Below are 12063 nucleotides of genomic sequence, written 5' to 3'. Positions count from 1 at the left end.
CATTCTTCCCTTGTCTGACTTGTATATAATCCCTGACAACCCTGTGGAGTTATCAAGCAAGTCAATCAATTAAAGAATAATTAGACATGGACAACAAATGTTAGTCTTGTGGGATGTTCACATCCTTGGTTAAATAAATAGAAGCCTATCACAGTTGAGCTGAGCCCTGCCCATGCTTAGTTCCCACACTCCTCCCATTCATCAGAAATCACTTGAGGTCAATTCTAAACATAAAGTTTGCACAGGTTTCTCCCAGTTTCCCAGCACTAAGGATCTGAAGCCACTTGAAACATCCATGCATTCCTTCATCTATGCTGTCATGAAAATATAGTCAGCCTTAGAATGACACTTTTTAAAAATCTGGTTCAGTAATCATAGGTTTGATCAGAGAGGCTTTTCAGGGGTGGTGGTGGGGGGGGGGGGGAAGAAGAACATCAAAAGTCTAGAGAGGGACAAAATTCCAGAGTTTGGAATGTAATGTAACAACACACACAGGTGATCAGACCAGTCAACATGTGAGGGATCTACATGAATCGATGGATAGTGGTAGAGCAAGTTCATCTCTTACCAGATTCCTCTTTTTTCCCCCATTCTGACTTCTTTGCTTCATTTCCTAAATACTTCTGTTCCGTTCCGGTGTTCGCGCTGCCCATGATTTTCAAGGTTATTCCTTTCTCGCGAATGTGTATGTTTCTTTAATAGCCTAACGCTTTTGTGCTCGATGTTACGGATGAGTTACGGAAATTTATGGCATGGTTGGAATTAGACGTGCGGCAGACGAAATATTTGAAGAGTTCTTCTCCTAAAGGCAATGCCCTTTTTAAGTTAAAAGTATCCAAGAACAAAAAAAAATGTGACGAGAGATAAGCGCAGGAGCGATTTACAAACGCATTTTAGGATACCCACACTGCTGACAGCATGTGGAACGATGAGTTTAATTATACATTATTTGACATACAGAATGAAGTGTGAAAATGCAAGCCACCCCCTTTTCTTTGCCTCCGCCTAGTCCCTTGGTGTTTCAGTTGATTTGCAAATTGACTCTCCCCCCCCCCCCCCCCCACGTTTAATTGGCCGAGTTTATAAATAGAGCGGCTGGGAGGTCTGATTCGAATACTCGGAACCGGTTTCACTCGGGATCTGTTCAACGGCAGACGCGCGCACATAGAGCACACTGAGGGAAGGAGATGGGGAGAGGCAGGAGCGAGTCTGCGGCCAGGTGTGCCTTGCTGACGGCTCTTGGGCTGTTGCTTTCCCACCCGGTGGCTTGCAGCTTGCAAGAGGAAGCGCATCCCCCGAGCGACACCGAGCTTCAAGGCGAGTCTCACGGAGGTAACGAGACGAGCGGACACCAGCCTGGCTTTCGTATCGTCTCCTTCCGATGGGAACATGTCCAAGCTCCTTACATCATAGCAGTGTGGATTCTGGTGGCCAGTTTGGGGAAGATAGGTGAGTGATGGAATCTTGTCCATAGATGTGTTAACGGAGCTTTCAGTTACTAACTGTGCTACGTTGTAATGTAACATGCGCATTCTTTCTTAACGTTAATCCCTCGATAAGTCTCGCCTTCCAACCTTGTTGAGTGAGGATGCCCACTGTGGGAAGTCATTGTAATGCTAGATCACAGAAGTTGTTTCTGACAGAGTAAATTGTGGATAAAATGGTGTGAAGATGCATTGGGGTTGCTATTGTACAATGACATTTCGTACAACAGGACTTAAGTGGCGTTAATTATCTGTAAGCGGAACGGAGAGGATTTGTTAAATCCAGGCTGCCTGTCACTTTAAAAAGTTGACCTACTCTCCAATGGTTCTTGCTATCATTAGAAACTTAGAACCTTATTGCGAGTTGAAGGGCGTGTATGTCGAGGTGATAACTTTAAACAAGGGGCCAACGTTAACCATTAAAGAAACAATTTACTTGACGTGTTATAAAATATTTATAAATAATTTTGTTTCTTAACAGACCAAAGCATTCTGGGGCGCTTTGCATGCTCGTTACCATACAAATAGAGCTAATTAAAAGCCATTTGCATTTCGTCTGGTTGTCTGCTTCAGGCAATAAGCTGTTGACCAAAACAGCTGGCAGGAAGCGAGTCCACCCGGATTCAGTGTCGTTCCTGAACCGGGCGTTCAGAAACGCCAGTGACTAGTCACTTGTACCAAGTCATCATCACCCTGGGACATAGCAACTAACCTTGGGGGTACGTGCAGGAATATTTGGAAGTATGAGAACTACACTTAGAGCACTTTTTTTTCCAGTTTTTTTTTGTTACTAACAGTTTACCTTACAAAATGTCTAGGAAGGGCTTTTACCACACACTCGCAGCATCTTGTCTCCTTGTTGGTAGGGCGGGAAATCTGGCTCTCCATTCAGTCCGTGCATCTTTCTGGAAACATGAATTTGCTTTCAGATAAATTTTGTGTTGTCGGGTCTAGATTGTTCCTACCTTTCGGCTACGTTACATCTAACAGTTGTGGCACAACGGTGCGGATCGCGGCTTCAATTCTGACCTATGGTGCTGCTTGTGTCGACATGGCACACACACGGGGGGTGGGGGGGGGGAGAAATTTGCTTGAAATCCAAAACAATAAATAAAAATGCTGGACCTACTCAGCAGGTCAGGTCGCAATCTGTGGGGGAAAAATCAGATCGGAGGCCTTTGCACAACACATTTTCAGTTCGTTGACCCCGCTTACCCTCCCATTGATGTGGCCCAACTCTTTCAGCATTTTCTGGTTCTGGTCCAGAGTTGGCTTTTCCTTTTAACCTCATGAGCTTCCTTCGGGCGCTGCTGTTTCCCCCAACATTCCGATGAACGGCCCTGTTGGTTAATTGCGTACTGAGTGGTACAACCCTGTGTATATGGGGGAACCATAGATTAGGCGGACATTTTGTTTGGGGGGGGGGGGTGATGTCGCTCTGTGAACTTGAACTGAAATGTACGTCCCCTTTATCAATTGGAGCAAATTATCCATTAGGATATCTGGTGTCAGTAATATTCCACATGAAATAACAAACTGGCCTCATGTTTGTTCTGGTTTTGTGCTAAAGCAGGTCTATGGCTGACATTGACTCCCTGGCCCTAGCTCCGGAGCACCTGGACAGTAAAGACATCTACCTTGGACTATTGCTTATTGAATACAGCTCTTCATCACATTTCTAGTCCGGGGGCTCAACACCTCCCTTTACAACTGGAGGAAGATGGCCCTCACCTAACCTGCATTCTCTACAAAGGCTGGATTTAGTCTGAATACACTAGTCAGATTCTTAGTCCATTGCTAAGTGTAGGTGTGCTCTATGGCCAGGCAGCCCAAATTAAAGGAACCCTGTGCTGATGCATTCTCAGTGCCAAAGAGTATGTTTGCAGTATATTGTCTCTTAAAGTTTGAAAGAGCTAACTGCTGATGAACTACAGTTCCAGTCCTTATCTTGTTTTGTTTGCTTTGTAACCAAGAGTGAGATAATTAATATACAAACTCATAAATAAGTGACCTGGTTTAGGGTGCACGTTGTTTTGGTCAGTTGTTGGATTAGGGGCCTGGTATTTTTTAAGTTGGGTTACATATTGGTACTGTATGTTAAACATTGAGAGCAAGAACCAAGTTTTAGGTAGGTTGGTTTATTATTGTTAAATGTATCAAGGTACAGTGTTCATACAGATCAATTCATTACAACTCTGCATCGAAAGACAGGTGGGTTAGTAAGTTTGCTGATGACGCAAAAGTTGGGGGCGTTGTGGATGGTCTGGAGGGTTGTTGAAGGTTACAGCGGGACATCGACAGGATCCAGAATAGGGCTGAGAAATGGCAGATGGAGTTCAACCCAGGTTAGTGTGAAGTGGTTCATTTCAAGACAGAATATACTGGACAATAGGTGCAGGAGTAGGCCATTTGGCCCTTTGAGCCAGCACCACCATTCACTGTGATCATGGCTGATCATCCACAATCAGTACCCCGTTCCTGCCTTCTCCCCATATCCCTTGACCACGCTATCTTTAAGATCTAACTCTTTCTTGAAAGCATCCAGAGAATTGGCCTCCACTACCTTCTGAGGCAAAGCATTCCATAGATCCACAACTCTCTGGGTGAAAAAGTTTTTCCTTAACTCCGTTCTAAATGGCCTACCCCTTATTCTTAAATTGTGGCCTCTGGTTCTGGATTCCCCCAACATCAGGAACATGTTTTCTGCCTCTAGTGTGTCGACTCCCTTAATAATCTTATGTTTCAATCAGATCCCCTCCCATCCTTCTAAATTCCAGTGTATACAAACCCAGTCACTCCAGTCTTTCAACATACGACAGTCCTGCCATCCCGGGAATTAACCTCATGAACTTACGCTGCACTGCCTCAATAGCAATATAATACTAATAATAAGACTCTTGGCAGTGTAGAGGATCAGTGAGATCTTGAGGTCCGTGTCCTTAGGACACTCAAAGCTTCTGCACATGTTGACTGTGTTGTTAAGAAGCTGTATGGTGTGTTGGCCTCCACCAACCATTGGATTGTGTTGAAGAGCTGTGAGGTAATGTTACAGCTATATATGACCTTAGTTAGACCCCACTGGAAGTACTGTGTTCAGTTCTGGTCACATCATTACAGGAAGGGTGTGGATGCTACAGAGAGAGTGCAGAGGAGATTTACAAGAATGTTGCCTGGATTGGAGAGCATGCCTTAAGAGAATAAGTTGAGTGAACTTGGCCTTTTCTCCTTGGAGCGATGGAGGATGAGAGGTGACCTGATAGAGGTGTTTAAGATGATGAAATGCATTAATCATGTGGATAGCCAGAGGCTTTTTCCCACGTCTGAAATGGCTAACATGAGGGGGCATAGTTTAAAGGTGCTTGTAAGTATGCTTTTCACACAGAGTGGTGGGTGTGTGGAATGCACTGCCAGCGAAGCTGGTAGAGGCAGATACAATAGGGTCTTTTAGGAGACTCTTAGATAGATACATGGAACTTAGAAAAAAATAGAGGGCCATGCAGTAGGGAAATTCTAGGCAGCTTCTAGAGTAGGTTACACGGTCGGCACAACATTGTGGGCTGCAGGGCCTGTATGTAATGTGCTGAGGATTTTCTATGAAGTAGTACAAGGTAAAATGATATTGCAGAATAAAGTATGGGTAGACAACAAAATGCAAGGTCATAATGAAGTAGATTGTTAAGGAATGTGCTGTTGTCAACAATGCTGCCTGACGTAATTTTGTATCCTGTTGTAGCATGTAAACCCTGCACATAAATGACAGCTGGTCTGCAACTGGAATTTGGACAAGTACAGTCTCTTGGCATCCCTCATAGCTTTACAGAGGTCATAATTTTGATTTCTTTTTGAAATTATGGTCACCTGTTTGAAATTACAGTCCTAGATTTTAGTAAGTAGTGGACTTCCGGGCTCCTCTAATGGTTTTCGATTTGGGAACGTTTGGATAGTCCTCAGCGCACATGCTGATAAAGTCCATGATGGTGGCAACATACTCATCTAGGCTGGCTGCTGAGACTTTGAATGACCTGACTCAGCAGTCATTTAGAAGCTCATCTATTTCCCCAGACCAGCACTAACCTATTCTAGATCTTCATATTTCAGCTTCTGTTTGTATGCAGGGAGAAGGAGCACAGCCTGATGGTTTGATTTGTCAAAGTGTGGATGGGGTGTGGCTCAATAGGTATTTTTGGTTGTCTAGCAGTGTTCAAGGGTTTTTGGTCCCCTGGTGGGACAGGAGATGTACTGGTAGTATTTTGGTAACACACTTTTAAAGTTAGCCAGACTGAAGTCACTGGCAGTGACGAAGAGGCTATCCCATTTCAAGGCTATTGACCACAGATATCGTTTATTGAGTGTGGGCTTTGTGTCCACTAGGTTTGATTGTAGATTGCCATCAAGAAAGCTGAATTGCTCTCCTGTGGCAGGTAGTATGGATGATGACTTTATCTTATTATCTTGAATGCTGGAATCGTGCGCAAAAAAAGTTTCCTCTGCTGGATTAGTTCAGCTGGTTGAGTTGATCCAGGGTTTTGATGCAAAGCATCAACAATTCCTTCACCCAACATCCCACCCTCACCCCAATAGGTACTGCTAACCTGCTGATTTCCTCCTGCACACTGTTTGTTGCTCTTTTATCTGAAACGTTTGTAAGAAGTGCAAAGGCTTGTTTACTTGGCTAAGATTCTTCACCCAAAAATAGAAAGTCGGAAATGTGTTGTCTGATTATTTCTCATATTGGTTGAAGGCCATTGTCAAGGAAATTGCCTATAAGCTCTCAAGGAAACAAGAAAAGGAGGAGAAATTGCTAGAAGTCTGAGTAAAGAAGCTAGAGTTGGACAGTTGGAAGGTTAAGTAAGTTAGGAATTAAACACGTGTGAAGTACCTGGAATTGAATGTGATTTTAGCATTTTGGTCCTCGGGTATTGACGTGGTAAGTTATGTTTGCTGAGGAACTGAGACTGAAGGAAGTTGTAAAGGTTGGAGCCTATCTGATACAGTTTAATAAATAGAGTCAGGTGGGAGGTGAGGGGAAGATTGCCAATTGCAAAGCTTTGCAGAATATGAGAGGCTGCAACTTGGCCTTACAGAGAAAAGGCCCTGGAAGAGGTCTTACGACAAACAGGAGAATATCTGCAGATGCTGGAAATCCTGGAGGAAAATGCTGGAGGAACTCAGCAGGCCAGGCAACATCTATAGAGAAGATTATTGGCACTCCTTCATCGGGACCTGGGGATGGGGGGGAAAGATGAGTCACATGAAGAAAGTGAGTCTTATGGCTGGGATAAAGGCTAAAAATAAAGTCATACAGTTATGGAGAAGTACAGCACAGAAATGGAACCCTTTGGCTTTTCTAGTCCATTTAAACTCCCTACTTCCAATGGCCTGCACCTGGACCATAGCACTCCATATCCCTACTAATCATGTACCTGTCCAAATTTGGCTTGAAATGATGGAATTGAGTTCACATGGATAACTTGTGCTGACAGCTCATTCCAGCCTCTTCTGGCCTGCTGAGTGAGAAAGATCCCCCCTCATGTACCCCTTTAACTTTTCACCCTTAACCTATGACCTCAGGTTGTAGTCTCACCCAAATTCAGTGGAAAACATTTGCTTGCATTTACCCTATCTCCCCCATAATTTTGTATACCTCTATCAAATCGCCCCTCAATCATCTATGTTTTAAAGGATACAGTCCTAACCTATTCAATCTTTCCTTATAACTCAAATACTCCAGACCCGGCAACATCTTTGCAAATTTGCTCTGCATTCTTTCAACCTTTTATTTTACATCTTTCCTATAGGTGGGTGACCAAAACTGCACACAATACTTCAAGTTGGGCCCCATCATTGTCTTGTACAATTTCAAATTAATATATCATCTTTTGTACTCAGTACATTGATTTATGAAGGCCAGTGTGCCAAATGCTTTCTTTACAAACCCATCTACCCGTGAAGCCACTTTCAACAAATTATTCCCAGATCCCTTTGTTTTACCACACTCATCAGTGTCCTGCAGTTCCTGTGTAAGACTTACCCTGGTTGGACCTACCAAGTGCAAAACTTTGCACTTGTCTGCATTAAATTCCATCTGTCATTTTCAGCCCATTTTTCCAGCTGATGCAGATTCCTCTTCCTTATTATCCACTACACCCCCAATCATGGTGTCATCCACAAATTTGCTGATCCAGTTAACCATATTATCATCCAGATCATTGATATAGATGACAAAGGACCCAACACCAATCCTTGCGGCACACCATTACTCACTGTCCTCCAGTCAGAGAGACAATACTCTACTACCACTCTCTGGCTTCTCCCACAAAGCCAATGTCTTATCCAATTTACGACCTCATCCTGAAAGCTGAGCAACTGAACCTTTTTGACCAGCTTCCCATGCAGGACATTGCCAAATGCCTTAATAAAGTCAATGTAGACTGCATCCACTGCCTTGCCTTCATCCACTATCCCGGTAACGCCCTACTACGCGCAAAGCCATACTGACTATCCTTAATCAGTCCCATGTTTATCCAAATATATTCCTATTACCTTGCAATAACTTTCCCACAACTGATGTCAGGCTAACCCAGCCTATAATTCTCTGGTTTCTGTTTAGAGCCTTTTTTAAACAGTGGAACAACATTGGTTATCCTCCAGTCCTCGGGTACCTCTTCTGTCGCTAAGGATGTTTTGAATATCTCTGCTAGGGCCCCAGCAATTTCTGCACTTGCTGGGTCTCAAGCAAGTAGGGCATCAAGGAATGCCTGGGTATCCTTGGTTGCCTCAGGGTATCAAACACCTCCTCTGTAATCTGTACAGGGTCCATGAAGTTGATGCTGTTTTGCCTCACTTCTATAGACTATCTGTCTCCCATGCAAAGAATGCAATAAAGGTCTCCCTCATCTGTTTCAGCTCCACACATGGATTACCATTCTGGTCTTCCAGTGGATCAATTTTGTCCCTCTCATAGAATGAAAGCAAAGAATGTTGGAAATACTCACTAGGTCAGGCAGCGTTTCTGGAAAGAGAAATGGAGCTTCGGATTGAAGGTTTTTTGTCAGGTCAAAGATCTGAGATATTAGTTCTGTTCTCCTTCCACAGATGCTGTGTATTTTTCCAGTGTTTTCCTTTTTTTTTGCTTTCCAGCATATGCAGTATTAAGTTTCATTGAAGTTAATATTGAAAGGGGTCAGACAGTACAAGGTAGTGGAGAATTGTGTATGGTCAGAAGTCCATATTATGCATTGGGGTTGACTGGAGTGCTTTACTGTGGTTGCTGCTGTAAAGTGTATAACTAGCTTGTGGTTTGGGTCACTGCAGAGCTGTGAAGTAGGATGCTTGGGGTCTGTGAACAGTTAACTGTTGTGATTCAAACAGGAAGCAACTGCGTTCTCTATTTGTCAGTGTTTTTATATATGCTGCACACTTGCTGTTGTACTATTTCAAAGACCCATCTCAAAATGTTATGGACTCTTGTCAACATAGCAGATCACTTTGGGATGAATTTTCATGATAATACAGTGTGGAATCTGATTTTCCTTGGGACTACAATCCAGTAACAGTGGAGATGAAGTGGCTGACAGAGAGCCTGAAGGTATTGCTGCTTTGCTGTTCTGTATTTGGTTCAACTTCATCTCTGGCTTTTCCATGGGAACAACCTAGATAATTGACCTCAATTGCAAAGAGGTCAGTGGATAAACTAATATAGGAAAAGTTTCAAAAAAGGTTTAGTTAAGAGAGCAGCGAGCAAAAATAGCTGTGCTTTAGAAAAATAAGTAAAAATAACTTAGTGTAAATAAAATAATCCTCCAAGTAAAATAACTATTTTGGATTTTCAATGACTTATGTGCTTATATTTGGAAAGGATTCAATTCAAGGTATTAATTTTTTAAAAATCTTCTAACCTCTTGCCCAGCCAATCACTTCTGATGATGAAATTGATAACCTAATTTGGATATGAACCACTTAGTTAAGAACAGTTCCAGTGATGCTCCTCGACAAGAATGAATCATCTGATATCAATTGGTGAGGTACAAGGACATAATTTGTATCACTGCAGAGAGGGTAGATCAGTTTAGCCAAAGTTCTTGTTCACAACTGATGGCTGAATTTAAGGTGGAAAAAAAATCATTTGGAGACCTTACAAAGTGTTTGGGATTAGGTTAATGTTTCTTCACTCAATTACCATCCAAACCCCCCTACTCCCCACTCTCATATGATGGAGCTAGTAACAGGAGTCTGAAGTTAAGAGTAGAAACAAGAATGTCATCTCAGGTCTTGCATCTCCATGTGTAAACAAGGACACTGTTTTGGAGAAGGGGGAAACTGGAAGAGAAGGGAAGGAGAGGTGGAGACCATCAGTCATACTTAAAATGTCATCTGTATTATGACTCAGAAACCCAGTCCAGCACCTTATCCCAATAATAGACTAAAATAATAATAGACTGGATGTGGGGATGAGAGGGTGAACAGCTTTAAAGTCCGCGGCATAAACATCACCAAGGATCTCCTGTGATCTGTACATACTGGCTGTGTGGTGGGGGAGAAAGCACAATAGTGCCTCTTTCACCTCAGTCTACTGAAGAAGTTTGGTGTGGGCCCCCAAATCCCAAGAACTTTCTACAGGAGCACAATTGAGGGCATCCTGATTGGCTGCATCGCTGCCTGGTATGGGAACTGTACTTCCCTCAATTGCAGGACTCTGCAGAGAGTGGTGTGAACAGTCCAGCGCATCTGTAGATGTGAACTTCCCACTATTCAGGACATTTACAAAGATGGGTGTGTAAAAAGGGCCCGAAGGATCATTGGGGACGTGAGTCACCTCAACCACAACTGTTCCAGCTGCTACCATCTGGGAAACGGTATCGCAGCATTAAAGCCAGGACCAACGGGCTCCAGGACAGCTTCTTCTACCAGACCATCAGACTGCTTAACTCATGTTGGCACAACTGTATTTCTATGTTATATTGATTATTCTGTTGTACATACTGTTTATTACAAATTACAATAAATTGCACATTGGCGATGTGATGTAAAGATTTTTACTCCTCGTATATATGAAGGATGTAGGTAATAATTTCAATTCAATTTGATTCACTGGAGGTCTCTGGCAGAAACATCAACTGTTTAGTCTTTTGCATCAATGCAGCCTGGTGTGCTGAGTTACTTTTGCATTTTGTGTGTACTGCTTTCATTTCCAAAATCTGCAGATCGTGTTTATCCCAATGATATGTAAGTTTACTTTTCTGGGAATGCACCAAGCTCTTTTTTCAGATTTGGGTCTTTTATTTTATGTAAATGGCCAATTGTTTGAGAAGTCACTGATGCATTTCCCCAAGTTCTGTATATGCACGAGTTGGTAATATTTAATATAGTACCTTGGCACTCCTTTTGGCTGTGATGTTAAACTCTGTTTTAGGTGAAAGAAAGTAATCCCGCAGACTATCTGAAGAATTACACAGCAGCTCTGCTTTGGCCAATAGTTATTCTTAAGTTAACATTACAACGAAGTTGGCTAAAGGTAAATCCAATAGCTTCTAGGTGGACTTTTGGACAAACGTTGATTGCATGTCTGTTGTGGACACCAGAAGTAAATGATTGTAATATAAAAATGTTTCAAATGTCCTGTAGATCTGAAAAAGTAAGGATGAGTATGAATGTTTTGTATAGCTTCCGTTCATTTGTGTGAACATTCTTATCTTTATGAGGAAATAATATAGCCCTTGTTCCAAAATTTTAAAAATAAACAGCTGAAACTTAATTGAGGACTTTTTGGTGATTATTGTTCCTTGACTTACTATCAAGATAATCCTAAAAAAGAGGGAAGAACATTGGGCAATATAACATTCTACAGACTTCAAAAGGATGAATTGCCACTTGGTTTATTTGAGGTGTGGCAGCAGACACTTGCAGAACTTTTTGAAATATAATGGTGTTCATGACTTGTACGTCATAGCGAAAAGGAAACAAAAACTTACATAAGGCATTGTTTAAGAAGAATGACAATGCAGAGGAGTATGCAAGCAATGAAGGAAGTAGTGAATATACACTCAGTGGCCACTTTATTAGTTACGTCCTGTACTTAATAAAGAGGCCACTGTATGTATGATCATGGCCTTCTGCTGCTGTAGCCCATTCACTTCAAGGTTCAATGTGTTGTGCATTCAGATACGCTTCTTCTGCACACCACTGTTGTAAAGTGTGTTTGAGTTACTGTCACCTTCCTGTCGGCTTCAAGAAGTCTGGCCATTTTCCTCTGACCTCTCGCATTAACAAGATATTTTCATGCACAGAATCATCACTCAAAGGGTGCTATTTTTGTTCTGTAAACTGTAGAGACTGCTGTGCATGAAAATCTGAGGAGATCAGCAGTTTCTGAGATGCTTAAATTGTCTCATCTGGTGCCAACAGTCATTCCATGGTCCAAAGTAATTTGGATCACGTTCCTTCCCAAATTGGATGTTTGGTTTGAACAAGAACTGAATCTCTTGACCATGCCTGCTTTGAGTCGCTGAGACATGACTGGCTGAATAGATGTTTGTTATTAACAAGCAGGTGTATGTAATAAATTGGCCATTGAGTGCAT

The 12063-nt window shown here is 42.4% G+C and overlaps 1 protein-coding gene across 1 annotated transcript; it reads left to right on the top strand.

The window, feature by feature from the left end:
- The first annotated feature begins 1103 nt into the window (after positions 1–1103).
- Positions 1104–3125, top strand: LOC132378424 (sodium/hydrogen exchanger 3-like). Its single transcript, XM_059945326.1, has 2 exons — positions 1104–1449; positions 3055–3125. The coding sequence occupies exons 1-2, from the start codon at positions 1188–1190 to the stop codon at positions 3087–3089; spliced, it is 297 nt and encodes a 98-aa protein (XP_059801309.1). The 5' UTR covers positions 1104–1187; the 3' UTR covers positions 3090–3125.
- Positions 3126–12063: the final 8938 nt, after the last annotated feature.

The sequence above is a fragment of the Hypanus sabinus genome, chromosome 20 (assembly GCF_030144855.1).
Source record: "Hypanus sabinus isolate sHypSab1 chromosome 20, sHypSab1.hap1, whole genome shotgun sequence".
Taxonomy (NCBI): Eukaryota; Metazoa; Chordata; class Chondrichthyes; order Myliobatiformes; family Dasyatidae; genus Hypanus; species Hypanus sabinus.
This window is presented reverse-complemented; position numbering and strand designations above follow the sequence as displayed.

What these genes read in the sequence shown, in the direction of transcription:
- LOC132378424 (XM_059945326.1), top strand. Translation starts at nt 1,188, where the DNA reads ATGGGGAGAGGCAGGAGCGAGTCTGCGGCCAGGTGTGCCTTGCTGACG. An exon ending in GGCCAGTTTGGGGAAGATAG is followed by an intron (nt 1,450 to 3,054) that starts GTGAGTGATGGA and finishes TTTGTGCTAAAG; the next exon opens with CAGGTCTATGGCTGACATTG.